At 44.8% G+C, this 18,112-nt stretch overlaps 1 protein-coding gene across 2 annotated transcripts in view; it reads right to left on the bottom strand.

Moving 5' to 3' along the window:
* Positions 1–17,154, bottom strand: part of SLC22A3 (solute carrier family 22 member 3) — a 427,361-nt gene extending 410,207 nt beyond the window's left edge. For both annotated transcript variants that reach the window (XM_073671408.1, XM_073671407.1), the window contains exon 1: positions 16,369–17,154. In XM_073671408.1, the coding sequence (XP_073527509.1) occupies positions 16,369–16,788 (420 nt within the window). In that variant the 5' untranslated portion in view covers positions 16,789–17,154. The remainder of the gene's footprint in view (positions 1–16,368) is intronic.
* Between the last annotated feature and the right edge of the window lie 958 nt (positions 17,155–18,112).

Raw genomic sequence — 18,112 nt, 5'->3', positions numbered from 1 at the left:
ATACCTGCATGGATTTTATAGGTTCTTTTTCTCAATGTTAAATCATAGTTCGTACATATGTGTTTTACCCAAAAATAAATACAAACTCAGTCTGAAAAGAACAATTACATGGCATATCGTCACTCCAGCGACGGGCGTCGCATCCATAGCGCTACTCTAAGGCAGCCAACCCCCCATCCAGTGGCAATCAGGTTCCTCTCATGCACCAGTATACACCGTGCACGTTCTGATGAAGGTCCAACTATAGGATCGAAAATGTTTAATAACCGTTTATGATTGCCTGAATAAACGACTCTTCTGTTTCACTGCAACCCTATTTGAGTGACAAGTTTTTGTCAATATTGAATACGGACTGGAAACCCTACTTGAGCACTGCATCCCAACACACGGAGTGCCGTATATTTACTACTTATCTTTGTAGAATAGCTATGAATAAGGGTTTCAAAACATGTAAGCTTATGGATCCGCAGTATTTTTTATCTTTTCGCTTTTTCTTAACTTTTACTGTACAATTGAAAATATGGTATGTTTTAACATTTTCCCATTGATGCTGAAGCCCAGTCCTCATGGACCATTCTTCCATTTCTGACCTTGATACCAGCCTAGTGCGTTCTTACACTCCTTGCACCATACCCTGGCCAAACAATGCCCGCCAGCTTTCCTATGTGAATACAAGTGGTTTTCACACTAAATTGTCCTCTTGGATGGTGAGCTGATTACCTTATTTTCCTTCCCTACATTCTTATGCAGTCAAAGTAAGTATATAGCAGCATATGTCTGGATACACTTGTATTTCAGAAAAAAAGTATCTTTCAAATGTCGTGTGAAGGAGCCTTAAAACTGAATTTAAAACACCAAAAGTGACCTCTTCACTAACACTAGACAACCAGGTAGATTAGCCACTCCATCAGCATCGACCACCCGGGAAATTAATCCCTAAAAAAGCTTTAAACCCTCGCAATATTAACACTTTCACCACAACTTATTATAGCACCCACACCTGATTGCTAATGAAACCTAGAGTATATTAAACAATCTTGAATTTTTTTCACTGTTTTCTCGTTTTGGGTGAAGCAATATTCACTTGAACCTTTAACAAAGCATCCCATAAAAAGATCCAGCTAGTAATATCTTTGCCTGCTGGTTTTCAATGGGTTTGAGGGGAAGTGGAGCATGATTATCCCTGTCTTAATAGTCTGCTAAATGAGCTAAGAAATTCTAAGTATACAGTAATTTTAACTGTGTAACAGGAAACTAACCATCAGAAGAATTGATAGGTTTTCTGTATGAGAGAGCAGCTGAAGCTTGTAATTGCACAAAAAAGGAAATGGTGGTATCCATATGACACTAATATATTTCCACTGGGAATAAAAATGATGTTTGTATCCCACGTTTATAATGTGCACGAGGAACATTCCATGCCAAATGTGTCTGACGCGCCCCCTGGGACATATTCCTTTCTTTCAAGGGAATACCCGGAGCCGGATCAGATGGGGGTTGTAGTCTTCCGAGTGGCTGTGACCCGGTCCGTGCCCAGGGTGTCAAACTCAGTTGTATGTGGCAGTCCTACAGATGTTATTAAGTTCTTAATGTCGACTACGCCACCCGTTGTGTTGCGGTCACTGTGGCCGCCGCTGCAGCAGGGTCCGCTGAGGCTGGTGGTGTTGGTGCAGCTTGATAGGATAACCCCCAACGGGAGGGGTATAGCCTCAGGGGGATCAGGTGCAGAGGATGGGGGTTGTGGTGATGCAGTGTAGACGGCAATCAGAGACAGAGTCGGGTTATGCAGTTTAGGATGTTTACTCACTGCTGATGTTCCGGTCACTCCAGCTTCGAGTGACCTCCCGAGCCGTGCTGCATCCACCAGGTTCTGGATCCAGCCAACCCCCAAATAAGTCCGGAGCGTGACCCTGAGCTCTCCTTCTGTCCTTTCCTCTGGCCGTCCCCACTATTGATCCACCCAGGTCCAGCTCCCTCGGGCCTTCTGTTGGGAGACCCTTGGCCTTGGGTTCCCTGACCCTCCACGTGGTATGCCTTCGTGGTGGATGTGGTGGGTGGCCGTGGCAGACGCTGCCCACGGCCTCCAGTCTCTGGCTGGGGTGTGTTTTTGCCCCCACCAGCTTGGGTTCCGGTACCCTGTGCCGACTCTTCACCCGGGGATTTAATTTGGGGTCTTAGAGTCCTTTCTTCTGTTTCCCCCTCTGGGTCTCTCTTTCTCCTCTCTCACTCTGGGTCTCTCTTCTCCTCCGCTCGCTGACTTTCTCTCTGCAACTGACCCTGTTCTTAGTTGGTGCCCACCTTATATACACCCTCTATGTGTGAGCTCAGGTGACCAGCACCCAATGAGCTCCTATCTTTACCCAGGCTGCTCCCCCTATCTGCCCCTACACTACTTGGGATGTACCACCCCCCTCCCACTCCAGCCAGGAACAGACTCGGTCGTACCTGCACATTTCTAAGTGGGAGTACCGTCGGTCTGCTCCTCGGAAATGGGATGTGTGTAGTGCATGCAGCCTACCGAGCTCAGTTCCACACTCCTTCCTTACCCGGGAGTGGAATATCACACCTCTGGGTTGAGGTGCAATACCCCTGTAGCAGCCGAATCCTCAGGGTGCTACATGTCCATAGGGCATTTTTGCCATATGGGTGCCAAAATGGTTTCCGTTTCAGTCTCTATATAACTAGTGTGTCAATATACTGCAAGAAAAAGATATTGGACACCTTATTAGACTAAACAGGTTCATCCCATTAAGTCCAATAAAAACAGCATAGGTTATACATACTTTTTTTATTTGGAAGTCTATAGAAGATGGATGCAAGGGCATGCCATCTGTCACAGGCATATGTTTAATGGATTAATCATGAGCTTTTCAATAGGATGTCATGAATAATCCAATAAAAAGATAATAGCCTATGGTTGACAGATTTGTTAAACGCGTGGCTAACAGTGTTATCTGTCACTTATAACTGTGAGAACATCTGTTTAATAGACATGTTATGAAAAAGCTTACAATCTGTTAAAGGGGTTGTCCACTACTTGGACAGCCCTTTCTCATTCTTCATGTTTCCTCTTGCCCTGACTTCCCGTTGATGTTCAATACGTCCGAAAGTGGGGACAGTGAAGCCAGCGCTGATACCGCTGGATTGACGCCTGCCCCGGAGCTGAGTATAAGTGTTTTTATTTTAACTGGGTCAAACAAGAGCACTGAGTCACTATTTTTCTCTGCAGTATATGTGCCTTCCCAATTACCAAACAGACTCCCCTGATGATTTCTCTGAAAAGAGAAAGAAACGCATTGGGAGGGTTTTACATGGGACAAAGTAGAAGGTATACTTGGGTACTGCCCTTGTGAGAGCGGGAGCTAAATCCTGGGGCACGACAGGGTAGTATTAGAACAACAATCCCTGATGGTGTCTGCAAGCAAAATGGGTGAGATCCACACATGTTTTTTCTTTTAATAATGCACTTAAGCACTTTTTTATGAATAATGATGATAATTGACAACCAGGAGAAGTGAGATTTATTTTTGATGTGGCCAATAGTGTTGAGCCACCCCCGTAGTGTTCGGGTTCGGTTCGGTTCGTCGAACACCGGGATGTTCGAGGAACTGTTCGTCGAACACCTTAGAACACCGTCGAACACCGTTAAAACCAATGGCAGGCAAACAAAAACACATAGAAACACATAGAAAACACCTGCAAAGGTGTCCAAAAGCTGACAAACTGCTCAGAAGACACTCTCTTTAAAAAAGCCGGCCGGCAAATTCAGCAGCGGCATACACCGGTACCCGACAAATTAGACAAGAAGGAATAGAGCATCACACATAGATTAGATAGATAGAAACATGTCAGTCACACATATAAGAAGCACAGTGACAGTGTTGCTTACTGCACTTGTCATTTAGTGTAAAGGATTTATTTAAAAAAATAATAGTGTTTTCATGCACTGTCTCTTTAAAAAAGCCGGCCGGCAATTCAGCAGCGGTACCCGACAATTTAGAACAGAAAGATAGAGCATCACACATAGATTAGATAGATAGAAACATGTCAGTCACATATATATGAAGTACAGTGATAGTGTTGGTTACTGTACTTGTCATTTAGTATTAAAATAAAGGATTTATTATTAAAAAAATTGGCGTGGGGTTCCCCTTAATTTTAGGCTCTAGCGGAGGTTAAGCAGACGGCTGGGGCAGATGTTTGAAGCCTGGGAAGGGGGTAATACCCACGGAGCTTCCCAGGCTACTAATATCAGCCCCCAGCTGAATACATAGCCTTTACTAGCTATTAAAATGGGGGACCCCCCAAAAAAAATGACGTGGGGTCCCCCCTAATTTAATAGCTAGCAAAGGCTAGGCAGACAGCTGGGGGCTGATATTAATAGCCCAGGAAGGGAGCCATGAATATTGGCCCCCTCCCAGGCTAGAAACACCAGCCGTCAGCCGCCCCAGAAATGGCGCATTCATAGGATGCGCCAATTCTGGCACCTAGCCTCGCTCTTCCACGCTGCCCTGGTGCGGTGGCAGGGGGTAATAGGGCTGGGGTTGATGTCAGCTTATAATGCCAGCTGACATCAAGCCCAGGTTAGTAATGGAGAGGCGTCTATAAGACACCCCCATTACTAACCCCATAGTCAAAGTTAAAAAAAACACAAACACCCAGAATAAAGTCCTTTAATTGAAATAAAGACACAATCCTTTATTGTTCTAAATTAAACCATACTTACCATCACGCCCATTCCAGCTGAAGCCAACGATCTCCTGCAATAAAAGAAAAATAATAAAGCAACCTCATCCTTACCTTTCCATGGTTCCCACGACAGCTTCAGCTCTGCTACATCGAGATGACAGGCTGGACCGCAGCAGAACGCTGCCATCCAGCCTCTCATCCCGCAGACACTGAGAAGCGCAGGCTTGCTTGCGCTGCTCAGCGTCTCTCTGTGACGACATCCAGATGAGCCGAGTTCATGTCCAATGAACTCGGCTCACCTCATGCACGTCACTGACAGCGTGGGAAAATTCTCACGCTGAAGCGCTGATTGCAGGAGAATTTTCCCACGCTGTCAGTGACGTGCAGGAGGTGAGCTGAGTTCATTGGACATGAGCTCACCTCATGCACATCACTGACAGCGTGGGAGAATTCTCCTGCACTCAGCACTTCAGCGTGAGAATTTTCCCACGCTGTCAGTGACGTGCATGAGGTGAGCCGAGTTCATTGGACATGACCTCGGCTCATCTGGATGCCGTCACAGCGAGACAGTGAGGAGCGCAAGCATGCCTTCGCTTCTCAGTGTCTGCGGGATGACAGACTGGATGGCAGCGTTCTGCTGCGGTCCAGCCAGTCATCTCGATGTAGCAGAGCTGAAGCTGTCGTGGGAACCATGGAAAGGTAAGGATGAGGTTGGTTTATTATTTTTCTTTTATTGCAGGAGATCGTTGGCTTCAGCTGGAATGGGTGTGATGGTAAGTATGGTTTAATTTAGAACAATAAAGAATTGTGTCTTTATTTCAATTAAAGGACTTTATTCTGGGTGTTTGTGTTTTTTTTAAATACTTTACTAGAAATTCATGGCGGTCATGTCTAATACTGGCGTGACCCCATGAATTTTGGGCTTGGGGCCAGCTGATAATACCAAGCTGGCCCTAACCCCTTTATTACCCAGTGAGCCACCGCACCAGGGCCCTGGATGAGTTGGGTACAGCGCCAGAAGATGGCGCTTCTATGAACGCGCCATTTTCCGGGGTGGCTGCGGACTGCAATTTGTAGCGGGGGGGGGCCCAGAAAGCTTGGGCCTCCCTGCGCTGCAGATTCCAGCCCCCAGCTGCCTAGTTGTACCTGGCTGGACACAAAAATAGGGCGAAGCCCCACGTACTTTTTTTTTTAATTATTTCATGAAATTCATGAAATAATTAAGAAAAAAAGGGCTTCCCTATATTGTTGTGTCCGGCCAAGTACAAATAGGCAGCTGGTGGTTGGGGGCAGCCCGTTCCTGCCTGCTGTACCTGGCTGGACACAAATATAGTGCGAAGCCCCACTTCAATTTTTTTAAATTATTTCAGGAAATTCATGAAATAATTTAAAAAAAATTGACGTGGGGCTTCGCACTATATTTGTGTCCAGCCAGGTACAGCAGGCAGGAACGGGCTGCCCCCAACCACCAGCTGCCTATTTGTACCTGGCCGGACACAACAATATAGGGAAGCCCTTTTTTTCTTAATTATTTCATGAAATAATTTAAAGAAAATTGACGTGGGGCTTCGCCCTGTTTTTGTGTCCAGCCAGGTACAACTAGGCAGCTGGGGGCTGGAATCCGCAGCGCAGGGAGGCCCAAGCTTTCTGGGCCACCCCCGCTGCAAATTGCAGTCCGCAGCCACCCCGGAAAATGGCGCGTTCATAGAAGCGCCATCTTCTGGCGCTGTACCCAACTCATCCAGGGCCCTGATGCGGTGGCTCACTGGGTAATAAAGGGGTTAGGGCCAGCTTGGCATTATCAGCTGGCCCTAAGCCCGAAATTCATGGGGTCACGCCAATATTAGACATGACCACCATGAATTTCTAGTAAAGTATTTAAAAAAAACACAACACCCAGAAAAAAGTCCTTTAATTGAAATAAACACACAATTCTTTATTGTTCTAAATTAAACCATACTTACCATCACGCCCATTCCAGCTGAAGCCAACGATCTCCTGCAATAAAAGTAAAATAATAAAGCAACATCATCCTTACCTTTCCATGGTTCCCATGACAGCTTCAGCTCTGCTACATCGAGATGACAGGCTGGACTGCTGCAGAACGCTGCCATCCAGCCTGTCATCCCGCAGACACTGAGAAGCGCAGGCTTGCTTGCGCTCCACAGTGTCTCTCTGTGACGGCATCCAGATGAGCCGAGTTCATGTCCAATGAACTCAGCTCACCTCAAGTACGTCACTGACAGCGTGGGAGAATTCTCCTGCACTCAGCGCTTCAGCGTGGGAGAATTCTCACACTGAAGCGCTGAGTGCAGGAGAATTCTCCCACGCTGTCAGTGACGTGCAGGAGGTGAGCTGAGTTCATTGGACATGAGCTCACCTTATGCACGTCACTGACAGCGTGGGAAAATTGTCCTGCACTCAGCGCTTCAGCGGAAGAATTCTCACGCTGAAGCGCTGAGTGCAGGAGAATTCTCCCACGCTGTCAGTGACGTGCAGGAGGTGAGCTGAGTTCATTGGACATGAGCTCACCTTATGCACGTCACTGACAGCGTGGGAGAATTCTCCTGCACTCACCGCTTCAGCTTGAGAATTTTCCCACGCTGTCAGTGACGTGCATGAGGTGAGCCGAGTTCATTGGACATGAACTCGGCTCATCTGGATGTCGTCACAGAGAGACGCTGAGCAGCGCAAGCAAGCCTGCGCTTCTCAGTGTCTGCGGGATGAGAGGCTGGATGGCAGCGTTCTGCTGCGGTCCAGCCTGTCATCTCGATGTAGCAGAGCTGAAGCTGTCGTGGGAACCATGGAAAGGTAAGGATGAGGTTGCTTTATTATTTTTCTTTTATTGCAGGAGATCGTTGGCTTCAGCTGGAATGGGCGTGACGGTAAGTATGGTTTAAATTTAGAACAATAAAGGATTGTGTCTTTATTTCAATTAAAGGACTTTATTCTGGGTGTTTGTGCTTTTTTTAACTTTGACTATGGGGTTAGTAATGGGGGTGTCTTATAGACGCCTCTCCATTACCAACCTGGGCTTGATGTCAGCTGGCATTATAAGCTGACATCAACCCCAACCCTATTACCCCCTGCCACCGCTACAGGGCAGCGTGGAAGAGCGAGGCTAAGTGCCAGAATTGGCGCATCCTATGAATGCGCCATTTCTGGGGCGGCTGACGGCTGGTGTTTCTAGCCTGGGAGGGGGCCAATATTCATGGCTCCCTTCCTGGGCTATTAATATCAGCCCCCAGCTGTCTGCCTAGCCTTTGCTAGCTATTAAATTAGGGGGGACCCCACGTCATTTTTTTTGGGGGGTCCCCCATTTTAATAGCTAGTAAAGGCTATGTATTCAGCTGGGGGCTGATATTAGTAGCCTGGGAAGCTCCGTGGGTATTACCCCCTTCCCAGGCTTCAAACATCTGCCCCAGCCGTCTGCTTAACCTCCGCTAGAGCCTAAAATTAAGGGGAACCCCACGCCAATTTTTTTAATAATAAATCCTTTATTTTAATACTAAATGACAAGTACAGTAACCAACACTATCACTGTACTTCATATATATGTGACTGACATGTTTCTATCTATCTAATCTATGTGTGATGCTCTATTCTTTCTGTTATAAATTGTCGGGTACCGCTGCTGAATTGCCGGCCGGCTTTTTTAAAGAGACGGTGCACGAAAACACTATTATTTTTTTTGATAAATCCTTTACGCTAAATGACAAGTACAGTAAGCAGCACTGTCACTGTACTTCGTATATATGTGGCTGACATGTTTATATCTATCTAATCTATGTGTGAAGCTCTATTCTTTCGGTTCTAAATTGTCGGGTACAGGTGTATGCTGCTGCTGAATTGCCGGCTTTTCATGTTTCACTGTTGGCACTGTTCCCATCGATTTGGGCAATCACTGTAATGCCACAACCACCATGGCTGTGGCATTACAGTGAGTGGCAGACAATCCCTGCATGATTGGTGCTCTAAATAGCGCCAGACATGCAGGACACGCTTTTGGTGCACGAACAGTTATCGAACATAACCTCGAACAGCCGAATTTTTTGCAAATCGTTCGGGTTCGTCGAACAACTCGAACACCGCCCAAAACAGCTCGAATTTGAGATTGGCGAACAGTTCTAGTCGAACACCGCTCATCTCTAGTGGCCAATATAGGAACATAACTTATGCCTGGTTGCTAATGAGGATACATGCTTATCGGATCCATGTTGATGGAGAATAGTATAGTTTTATAGAAATAAGTAAACGTTATGTTTTAAAAGTGTCCTCAAGGCTAAATTTGTTGTATTGCATAATCTGAGGTGTCTGCCATATGTTTAAGCAGGTTGTTGCCATTTAATAAAAGGAGAAGATGGACTGTACAATTAATTGTGCAATTTCTCCTGAGTACATAGATATCCCATATGTGGTGGAAAACTACTGTTTGGGTGTACAGCAGGGCTTGGAAGAGAAGGAGCACCGCTTGACAGTTGGAGCGCAACCTTGGCTGGAATAGATATCGGATGCCATGTTGCGTTTGCAGAGCCCCTGATGTGCCTTAACAGTAGAAACCCCCCACAAGTAACCCCATTTTGGAAACTACACCCTAAAGGAATTTTGTCTAGAGGTGTGGTGAGCACCTTGAACCCCAAGGTGCTTCACAGTGAAAAAAAAATAAATAAATTTCCTACAAATGTTGCTTTAGCCCTAAATTGTTCATTTTCCAAAGGGTAACAGGAGAAAATGAACTGTGCAATTTGTTGTGCAATTTCTCCTGAGTACTCGCATACCCCATATGTGGGGGAAAACTACTGTTTGGGTGCACAGCAGGGCTCGAAAGGGAAGGAGCGCTATTCGAGAGCAGATTTGGCAGCAAAAGACTACTGCAGGCGCCATGTCACATTTGAAGAGCCGCTATGATGCCAAAACAGCAGAAACAACTCACGTGACCCCATTTTGGAAAGTACACCTCTTGAGGAATTTGTATATGGGAGTAGCGAGTATTTTAAACCCACAGATGATTCACAGAATTGTGTAACATTGGTCTACGAAATGAAAAATTTTAATTAGTTCCACTAAAAATGTTGCTTTAGCCCCAAGTTTTCAATTTTCAAAAGGGCTGTTAGGAGGAAATGGACAGTATAATTTGTTATGCAATTTCTCCCGAGTGCACCAATATCCTATATGTGGTTGGAAACTGAAGAATATGGGGGATGAAATTTAATGCCAATTGACTATCATATCGTGAAGCTGAGATAGAACATCTGACTTAGCAGGTGGTCTAGCTTCAACAGCTCCAAGTGAAAAAAGCTCACACCTCCAGCAGCCTAGCTGGTACCCAGACCTTCCTGGCAGGATGAACCCACATTGAGTCCACGTTGTGTAACTGCTTCAATCAAATTCCCCAGTCAGATGGGAGACGTAATTTCATAATGAGATTATGGAGTTATCGAACATCGTAGCCATATACCAGTTACATTTTGCTGGGGAGATACGTAGAATGACTAGTAGTTGTACTAGAACGACTAGTAGAAGCCAGGTAGCAAAGCTGTGTTTGGTCTCCAAGAGTAACGAGGGCCTGACCGGATCCGATGGTGCCAAAACCACCACCCTATGACCTTCTGTAGAGAAGTTATGATCCATCATAGGTTTTGAAATTTCAACTACCAAGAGCTCAGGGGAGGAGGACTAGGACCATCCTGGGGGCGATAAAGGGAGTGACCGACCAAGGGGTTAAGTGCACATGAGGCCCTTTGTTCACTTCCAAGGGAGGTCACGCTGTGTATTGTGTTGGAATAAACCAGAAACAGCTGGCACCCCACACCTCTCATGTATCTGCCAGCACTAAAGGCCAAACATCAAGCCGGTAACTGACTTGTTTCATCTGCTTATACTTAATGTACTTTCACCTGCATTTGCATATCTGACCATTAATAATAATCTTTATTTATATAGTGCCAACATATTCCGCAGCGCTTTAGAATTCAGAGGTTCATATACAACAGTCATAAGTAACAATTAAAGATAATACAATAATTAAAGCAACAATGATGACGATCCTGCTCATAAGAGCTTGCAATCTACAATGAGGTGGGGGTGACAAAGTACAGGTGCTTATTTACAATGATGGTCCAGCCATCTTCAGAGAATAGGGTAAACAAGGCTGCATAAGCTAGTCACCAGTTAGTATTTGTAGTGCTTTTGGGTGCGGTGGAGTTTGCTGGAGAATTATGTTTGGACAAATAGTGAATGGGCTATATATATAAAAGGACTTTGATTAAGGAACGTGGTAGGCCGCCCTAAACAGATGTGTTTTTAGGGAGCGCCTAAAACTGTGTAAGTTGTGATTAGTCACAATTTCTTGGGGAAGAGCATTCCAAAGAATAGGTGCAGCTCGGGAGAAGTCTTGGAGCCGGGAGTGGGACGTACGGGTTAGTGCGGATGTCAGTCAAAAAACGCTTGAGGAGCGCAGAGAACGGGTAGGCCGATAAACAGAAATGAGGAGATGTGGGGAGGGATGGGAGTTACGGCACTTGGTGGCTGGGAGCTGATTTCCTGACAGATAATCTCTATTTTCTCTGTGAAGTAGGAGGCCAGATCCTCAGCACAAATGTCTGCGATAGGGGCCTGCACTTTAGGACTGAGGAGGGATCGAAAAGTGTCAAACTGTTTTTTTGGGTTGTTGGATAGTGAAAAGATCAGGGTGGTGAAATAGGTCTGTTTGGTGAAGTGAAGGGCAGAGTTATAGGTTCTTAACATTATCCACTGTAAATGCAAGTTTTCTGGTTTGTGAGTTTTCCTCCATAGGCATTAAGCACTCCTAGAGCATCGCTGAAGAAATCGGGTTTGCGATGTGAGCCAGGGCTGTTTTACTCTGTGTTTGGAGGTTCTGAGGGTGAGTGGTGCTACTTGATCCAGTCTGCTTCTGAGAGTGTCGTTATAGTGATTTACAGCCAGATCAGGACAGGAAAAGGAGGAGATTGGGGACAGTGATGAGTGAAGGGAGTCTGTAAAGGGTATGAGGGTTAATGGCTTGTAGATTTCTGAATGCATGATAGGTGGGAGTGTGCTGGGGTGAGTGAGGATTTGTGAGCGTGAAGGAGAGAATGTTATGGTCAGAGAGGGGAAGAAGGGAGTTATCTTGGTATGAGATTGAACAGAGCCAGACAAAGATCAGATCAAGGGTGTTTCCGTCTGTGTGTCTCAGAGGTGAAAAGCTGTGAGAGGCCTTGAGAAGTGGTTAGAGATAGAAGCTGGGATGCAGATGGGGAGGTGGGGCTGTTTATGGGGATGTTGAATTCTCCCAGGATAAGGTTTGGCAATTCTGAGGACATGAAGTGCGGCAGCCAGGCAGAAAAATGGTCAAGGAACTGGGCGGATGAACCTGGGGAACGTTATACTACTGCTTTTCTGGGGGAGAGGGAATGAAAGAGCCTGATGGTGTGGACCTTAAAAGAAGGGAATGAGAGTGATGCGACTGGTGGGATGACCTGGAAAGTGCATTGTGGGGACAGGAGTAAGCCAACTCCACCAACATGTCTGTTCGCAGGTCTTGGGGAACGGGAAAAATCTAAGCAGCCATGAGGAACAGCAGCAGGGGAGACAATGTCAGAGTCCTAAATCCAGGTTTCAGTAAGGGCCAGCAGATTAAGAGTTTGTGAGAAAGATATTGTTCAGGCAAGGAAGCTTGTTGCATACAGACCTTGGACCATTGCATATGTACTGTGTATCCATTGTCTAGTGTGCCCTTAAGACGATTAAATATCCAATTTAACCTTGGGCTGCTCTTTTGTCTCGATCCATGAATCCACACATCCGAGTTCTTAGATTAACTTCACATGCTACCGGGGTTGGTTTCTGGCCCGATAAGATCCGTTAACGGGCCGGGCACATATCTAAACCAGGAACTGGTGGCAGTCCTACCAGGCTGGCAAGGCTCCATTTCACTGGTGCTAGTGAAAGGGGTCTCTCAGTCTATCAGGGTTGTGAGCGAGTGTTGGGCTACTCCAGCAGATGCGTGGGCCACCCTCTCTCATTCCCCGTGCCCGTGTGGACAGGGGGTGTCTGTGTAAAATTGTGCAAAGCTGACATTACCTATCCCCAGGTGGTGAAAGTGGGGAGACCGTACTGTGTGATCCCTCCGACATATTAGTGACGTCACGCAGGGCTGCAAGGTGCGGTTCTTCACATATTGGTGGTAGCATGTGATCTCTCCGGGGTCATCCTTCACAAAAACTACTTTTCAGGCAAACTGCAGAGACCAGAAGGGAAGGAGCGCCATGCTGAAATGCAGATTTTATTGTAATGGTCATGTCACATTGGCAGAGCCCCTGAGATGCCAGAAGACAAGAACCCTCTATTTTACCCCATTTTACAAACTGCACCCCTCACTAAATAAATCTAGTGATGCAGTGAGTATATTGACACCACAGGTGTGTCACAGAATTTTAAACCATTCTGTGGTGAAGAATTAATAATTGCATTTTTATCACCAAATTACTGTTTTAGCCCCAGATTTCTTATTTTCACAATGGGAAATGGCTAAAAAAAATGTCCCATAATTTGTTACACAATTTCTGCTGAACATGGCAAAATCCTGTATAATGCTGTACAGTACTGTTTGGCCACACGGCAGGACTCTGGAAGGAAAAAGCACATTTGACCTTTTCTCCTCAGATTTTTCTTGTTTGTGGACTCCATTTGTAGAGGCCCTTATGTGCCTAAACAAAAAAAAATTGCAAATATGTCATTGTAGTGCCCAATACATTTTAACACCCAATACATTGGGCCCAGCTTGTGCTTCAGGGGACACTCACCCATAAAATAAGTGGGCTCTCCTCACTACGTTAATGTCAATCACGTATTTCAGAGACTTACACGAAAACCCCGGCGTAAGCACTCAGCGTAGTGCGCAGGATAAATGTGAGCCGAGCCTTACTTCTATCTTTGGGAGGCATAATGAACAAATCAACAGCAGGTGAAGAATTGTTTTTCTTTAATTTCTACATTGTTCCTCGTGCAGTATAAGTGATTAAACGACTTTATTCTTCAGGGCGGTGCAATTACAGAGATTCCAGATTAATATAGATTTTTTTTTGTTTGGCTGCTATCAAACACTAAGAAGCACTTTTTTTGGTAAAAAAAAATACTTTTTTTGCATCGCCATATTTTGAGAGCTATAATTTTTCTCTATTTCTGCTAACGGAGTCATGTAAGGGCTTGTTTTTTACAAGATGAGTCAGTTTTTATTGATACCATTTGCACACAACATTTTTTGATCGCTTTCTATTCCGATTTTTAATAGCAAAACTAACAAAGAGCAATTAAGGAACTTTTTTTTTTATGCTGCTCCACATGTGGTAGAAGTGATAAGACAGCTTTATTCTTCAGCGATACCATATTTATAGCTTTTTTTATCTTTTGCTGGTTTTGAACAATAAAAACTAATTTTGTAGAAAAAATTATTTTTGGATCTCTGAGAGCTATAACTTTTATATTTTTCTGTTGGTGGCTTGTTTTTTACGGGACAAGATGACATTTTCAACAATACCGTTTTTATTTACATTCGTATTTATAATCTCCTTTTATTCCACTTTGTGTTCAGTAGTTTTATGAAAAAGCATATTTTTTTGCCACTTTTTTTATGGTGTTCACTGAAGGGGTTAAATAGTGTGACAGTTTTAAAGATTGGATAGTTCCAAATGCAGCCATACCAAATGTGTACTTTTTTGTTTATCTTTGTTTTTACATAAATAAACGGATTTATTGGTATAATAATATTTTATTTATTTATTTTTTATATTTTTGCAATTTTTTTAAACTTTCTTTTACTTTTTTACTTGGTTTCTGTATGGCACTTTAACTTTTATTACTCTGATCGCTGATACAATGCATTACAATGCAGTGCTGCACTGGCTCTCAGCATGGTCTAACAGACTCGCCGTAGCCGGCAGACCTGGAGGTCATCGGGACGACCTTGGGATGCCATGGCAACAATCGGCCCTCGCGATGATATCGCAGGGGGCGCCGATCGGACGGGTGAGGGAGCTCCCTCCCTCTCCCACCCTCCTAAATGTTGCGCTCTATCTTGATTGCGGCATTTAGGGGGTTAAACAGCCCGTGGCGGTGCGGGTACCACTCTTGGTTGTGAGAGGCGGGGCTTGGCTGTCACGTAAGTTGAACTTCCAGCAGCGAACCCATGGGCACAACTCCTGTGCCCTGCACCACACAATTGCCATGGCGTACCTATACGGCAAAGGTCAGGAGCCCCTTCCAGACCATGATGTATGGGTACATCAAAGGTCGTGAACGGGTTAAAGAGAATCTGTCAGTAAGATCAACCTCTCCCCACCTTCAAACCTGCATATATGAAGAACTGACTGAATCACGTGGTGCTGTAACCATAAGGGAATGTGCATATGAGGCTGCGGAGGAGCCGCCTCCGGCTTCAGCTCATTATGCAAATGAGCGCCAGACTCTTTTTTTTTTTTTTCTTCTCACATGCAGACTTTCCCCATAGAGAGTCTATGGGGAGAGCCGGCATGCGGACCCGCAGGAGAAATTGACATGCTGCTGTCTGGAAAGAAGCGCCACATGTCAGTTTCCGTGGGTGTGCAGCAGAAGCATAGTGGACATGGGATTTGTATAAATCCCATCCACTATGCTCTAACATCTGGCCGCTGCGGATTGCATGCAGCGCACTTGCGCGGTGTCCAATCTGCAGTGAACACTGATCATGTGCACATACCCTTACTGGACTCGTGTCAGATTCCATGTGTGCTTCTTGAGAATACCTTCATACTTTAACAGTTTCTGAAAATCCTGCACCTCTACCTCCAAACTGCAGTGTAATATCATAGCGATTTATTATTCACAGCGCAGTCCAGTATACTTTTATACCAACTAAAGGATTTCACTTGAAATATCTGAAAACGAGGACAAGGTTTAAAAAAAAAACCATGCTATTAAGATGGACTGTCCCATCATTTAAATTGTATTTATTGCACAGATCCTAAAAATTATCAGTGTATGCCATTTATATGATCCAAAAAAGTTATATTTACTCACATAGCATAGCGCCACCCAGTGTTCAAAATTTATAGCAATGTGAACATGACCTAATGATCCGATAGCTGGTTGACAACCTTTGCTCGCTCAGTCACTCTCCCCACAGCCAGGTCTCTGCATAGTGATCCTCTGTTAACTGCAGAGAGCAGAAAAAGTTTCCTGCCCTGTGTAAAAAAAAAAAAAAAAAAAAATGGAGCGACCTGCCTTTTTATTCTCAGTTTTTCCTCCACCATCTTCGGCAATACAGATTACCAAAAGGGGAATACAAATGATGAAAGGTATATATTAATAACTATTTAAAATGAATGTTTAGTTTTTCTTAACAGTCTTTCAAAACGTTTGGTATGATAATGATTTATAGGATAATCCTTTTAAAGAGGTTAAGACAGTTTTGCCAAATGAGACCATGGATAAAGCGTCTACATGTTTAGCTCACTTGACTTGAGATGGACAAGAATACCAGAACCTTTACCTACTGCACAAGTGTTTACATGCAGTGCTGGTGTCGTGAATCACAAAAGCCACAGAAACCAATTTAGTAATCAGAACACGTAATCAATTTGTCTATAAACAATAATGGATAGCTTCCTCATTAAGCGTAAGTTATAGTAAACTTTACGTTACCTGACTTATGATGGTAGTGCGGTATTCTTCATACACCCATCCATCCTCACACCGCTTTATGGGCAGTTTCTCCAAGCTGAGATTTGTGGCAGCGTAAATAGGGTTCTCACAAGTGAGTGATGAGCTATTGATAGGCCAGGTGATGTCATAGGTGTGACACAGGAGTTGTTCAGACTTGTCTACCTGCAGCCTTGGTACTGTGAGGTTCCTCTCTTCTTCTGGGCTCCATCTACAACTCCTACTAAGTTCTGCCACCTCTGAGCTCCTGCACCAGTAACTTTCTGGTATCTCTCCCAAGAACACAATGGCCACAAAAGAAAAGGCGAATGTTATACCTGTCATACAAAGTAGGAGGAAGACCCTTTTCTGGTAGCGCCCAAACTCACCAGCCTCCTGTAGCACTTCATCAAAAGTGGGCATGATGCTCTTACCCTCGGAGATGAGTAGCACAAGGAGCTAAATAAAGCCCTTTCAGTCAGATATGGTGGTACATATGCAGTTCTATAAGCAGTGCTGACACATGGGACAGGTGTAGCTGACAGAATAGCAGTAGGGTACTACATTCAGTCTTCCTGGAAAACTTTGTGCTGAGGAGATAAGAAGGATGCTTCTTCTGATCACCTTCTTTCCTTCTTGGCCCTTTTTCTTTTCTCCCTGGCTGTAGGAGCAGATTTGGCAAGGAGTACAGTTTGCGCAGGAAAGGGCTGCAAGAGGTTCAGCACCTAGTTGTATGACTGCCCTGAACACCAGCCCAGAACTGAGTGTGAGAAGAGAGGGAGGAGAAGAGAGGCTACTGCCAGCTGCTGCAACTTGAGGAATTAGGAAGGGGGCGCTGTTGCCCTCTTCATAGTGTGTCTTTTTGTTGGCTCACATAGCTGCACTGCACACAGGTTACAGCTTCATGAGGTGCTTCTCATGGTATCTCATGCACATTCCTTACAGCTCTTCAGTCCCAGCTTTCACTCAAGAACTCTCTGTTCTGTAACAAATAGTGTTATCCACGCCACTATTCATAGTTTGCAACAAAACAAGCCGATGGGCCTTTCATAATGATGAGATGCTTGTGAAGAAAACTTTGAAAGTAATTATAGGCTCCACGCTCACCGAAAAAGAATGACTTGTTTACATAAAACTTAACGTTTGCTAGATCATTAGTGCTGGACAAAGCAGACCGGCCATGCTATTTATAAACCATGAAGGACAGCAAATAGCTCATTATAGAAATTGTCTTCACCATACGTGAAAATAAGTACTAACCCGGTTTTAGGAAAACACTATTTTAAAGTTGGCGGAAGACATGATACTCCGAGAGAAAATTGCACATTTCACTTTTGCCTTTCCTACAACTTTGGTTTGCGTCTTGATACTCAACTTTCTTTGGACAATGAACAATAATGTCTCTGGGTCTAGATGGGTTAGTTAAAGGGAACCTGTCAGGTTGGATAACGCGATTAATCTGCAGATATGGGGTTAATCTGCAGGTTAACAGCGTTAGGAACATGACGTACTGAAAGCGCACCTCTTGGGAGAAAGAGAACTTTATTCCTACCAGTAACTTCCGGCTTTCAGTCATACAGGAGTATCGGGGCAGCTATAGTCACCGCTCACAGCATTAACCCCTTCACAGCCTATGACGTATGGGAACGTCATAGGTCGTGTATCACCGTTTGATGCGGACTCCCTCACTGAGCTCGCTCTTTTCAGGCACATGACAGCTAATTTGATCAGCTGTCATGTGCCCCTA

This window comes from Phyllobates terribilis, unplaced genomic scaffold, assembly GCF_046119375.1.
Source record: "Phyllobates terribilis strain yellow unplaced genomic scaffold, ASM4611937v1 Scaffold_3__8_contigs__length_932513732, whole genome shotgun sequence".
Classification (NCBI taxonomy): Eukaryota; Metazoa; Chordata; class Amphibia; order Anura; family Dendrobatidae; genus Phyllobates; species Phyllobates terribilis.
Note: the sequence above shows the minus strand (reverse complement) of the source record. Positions and strands in the feature narration are given on the sequence as shown.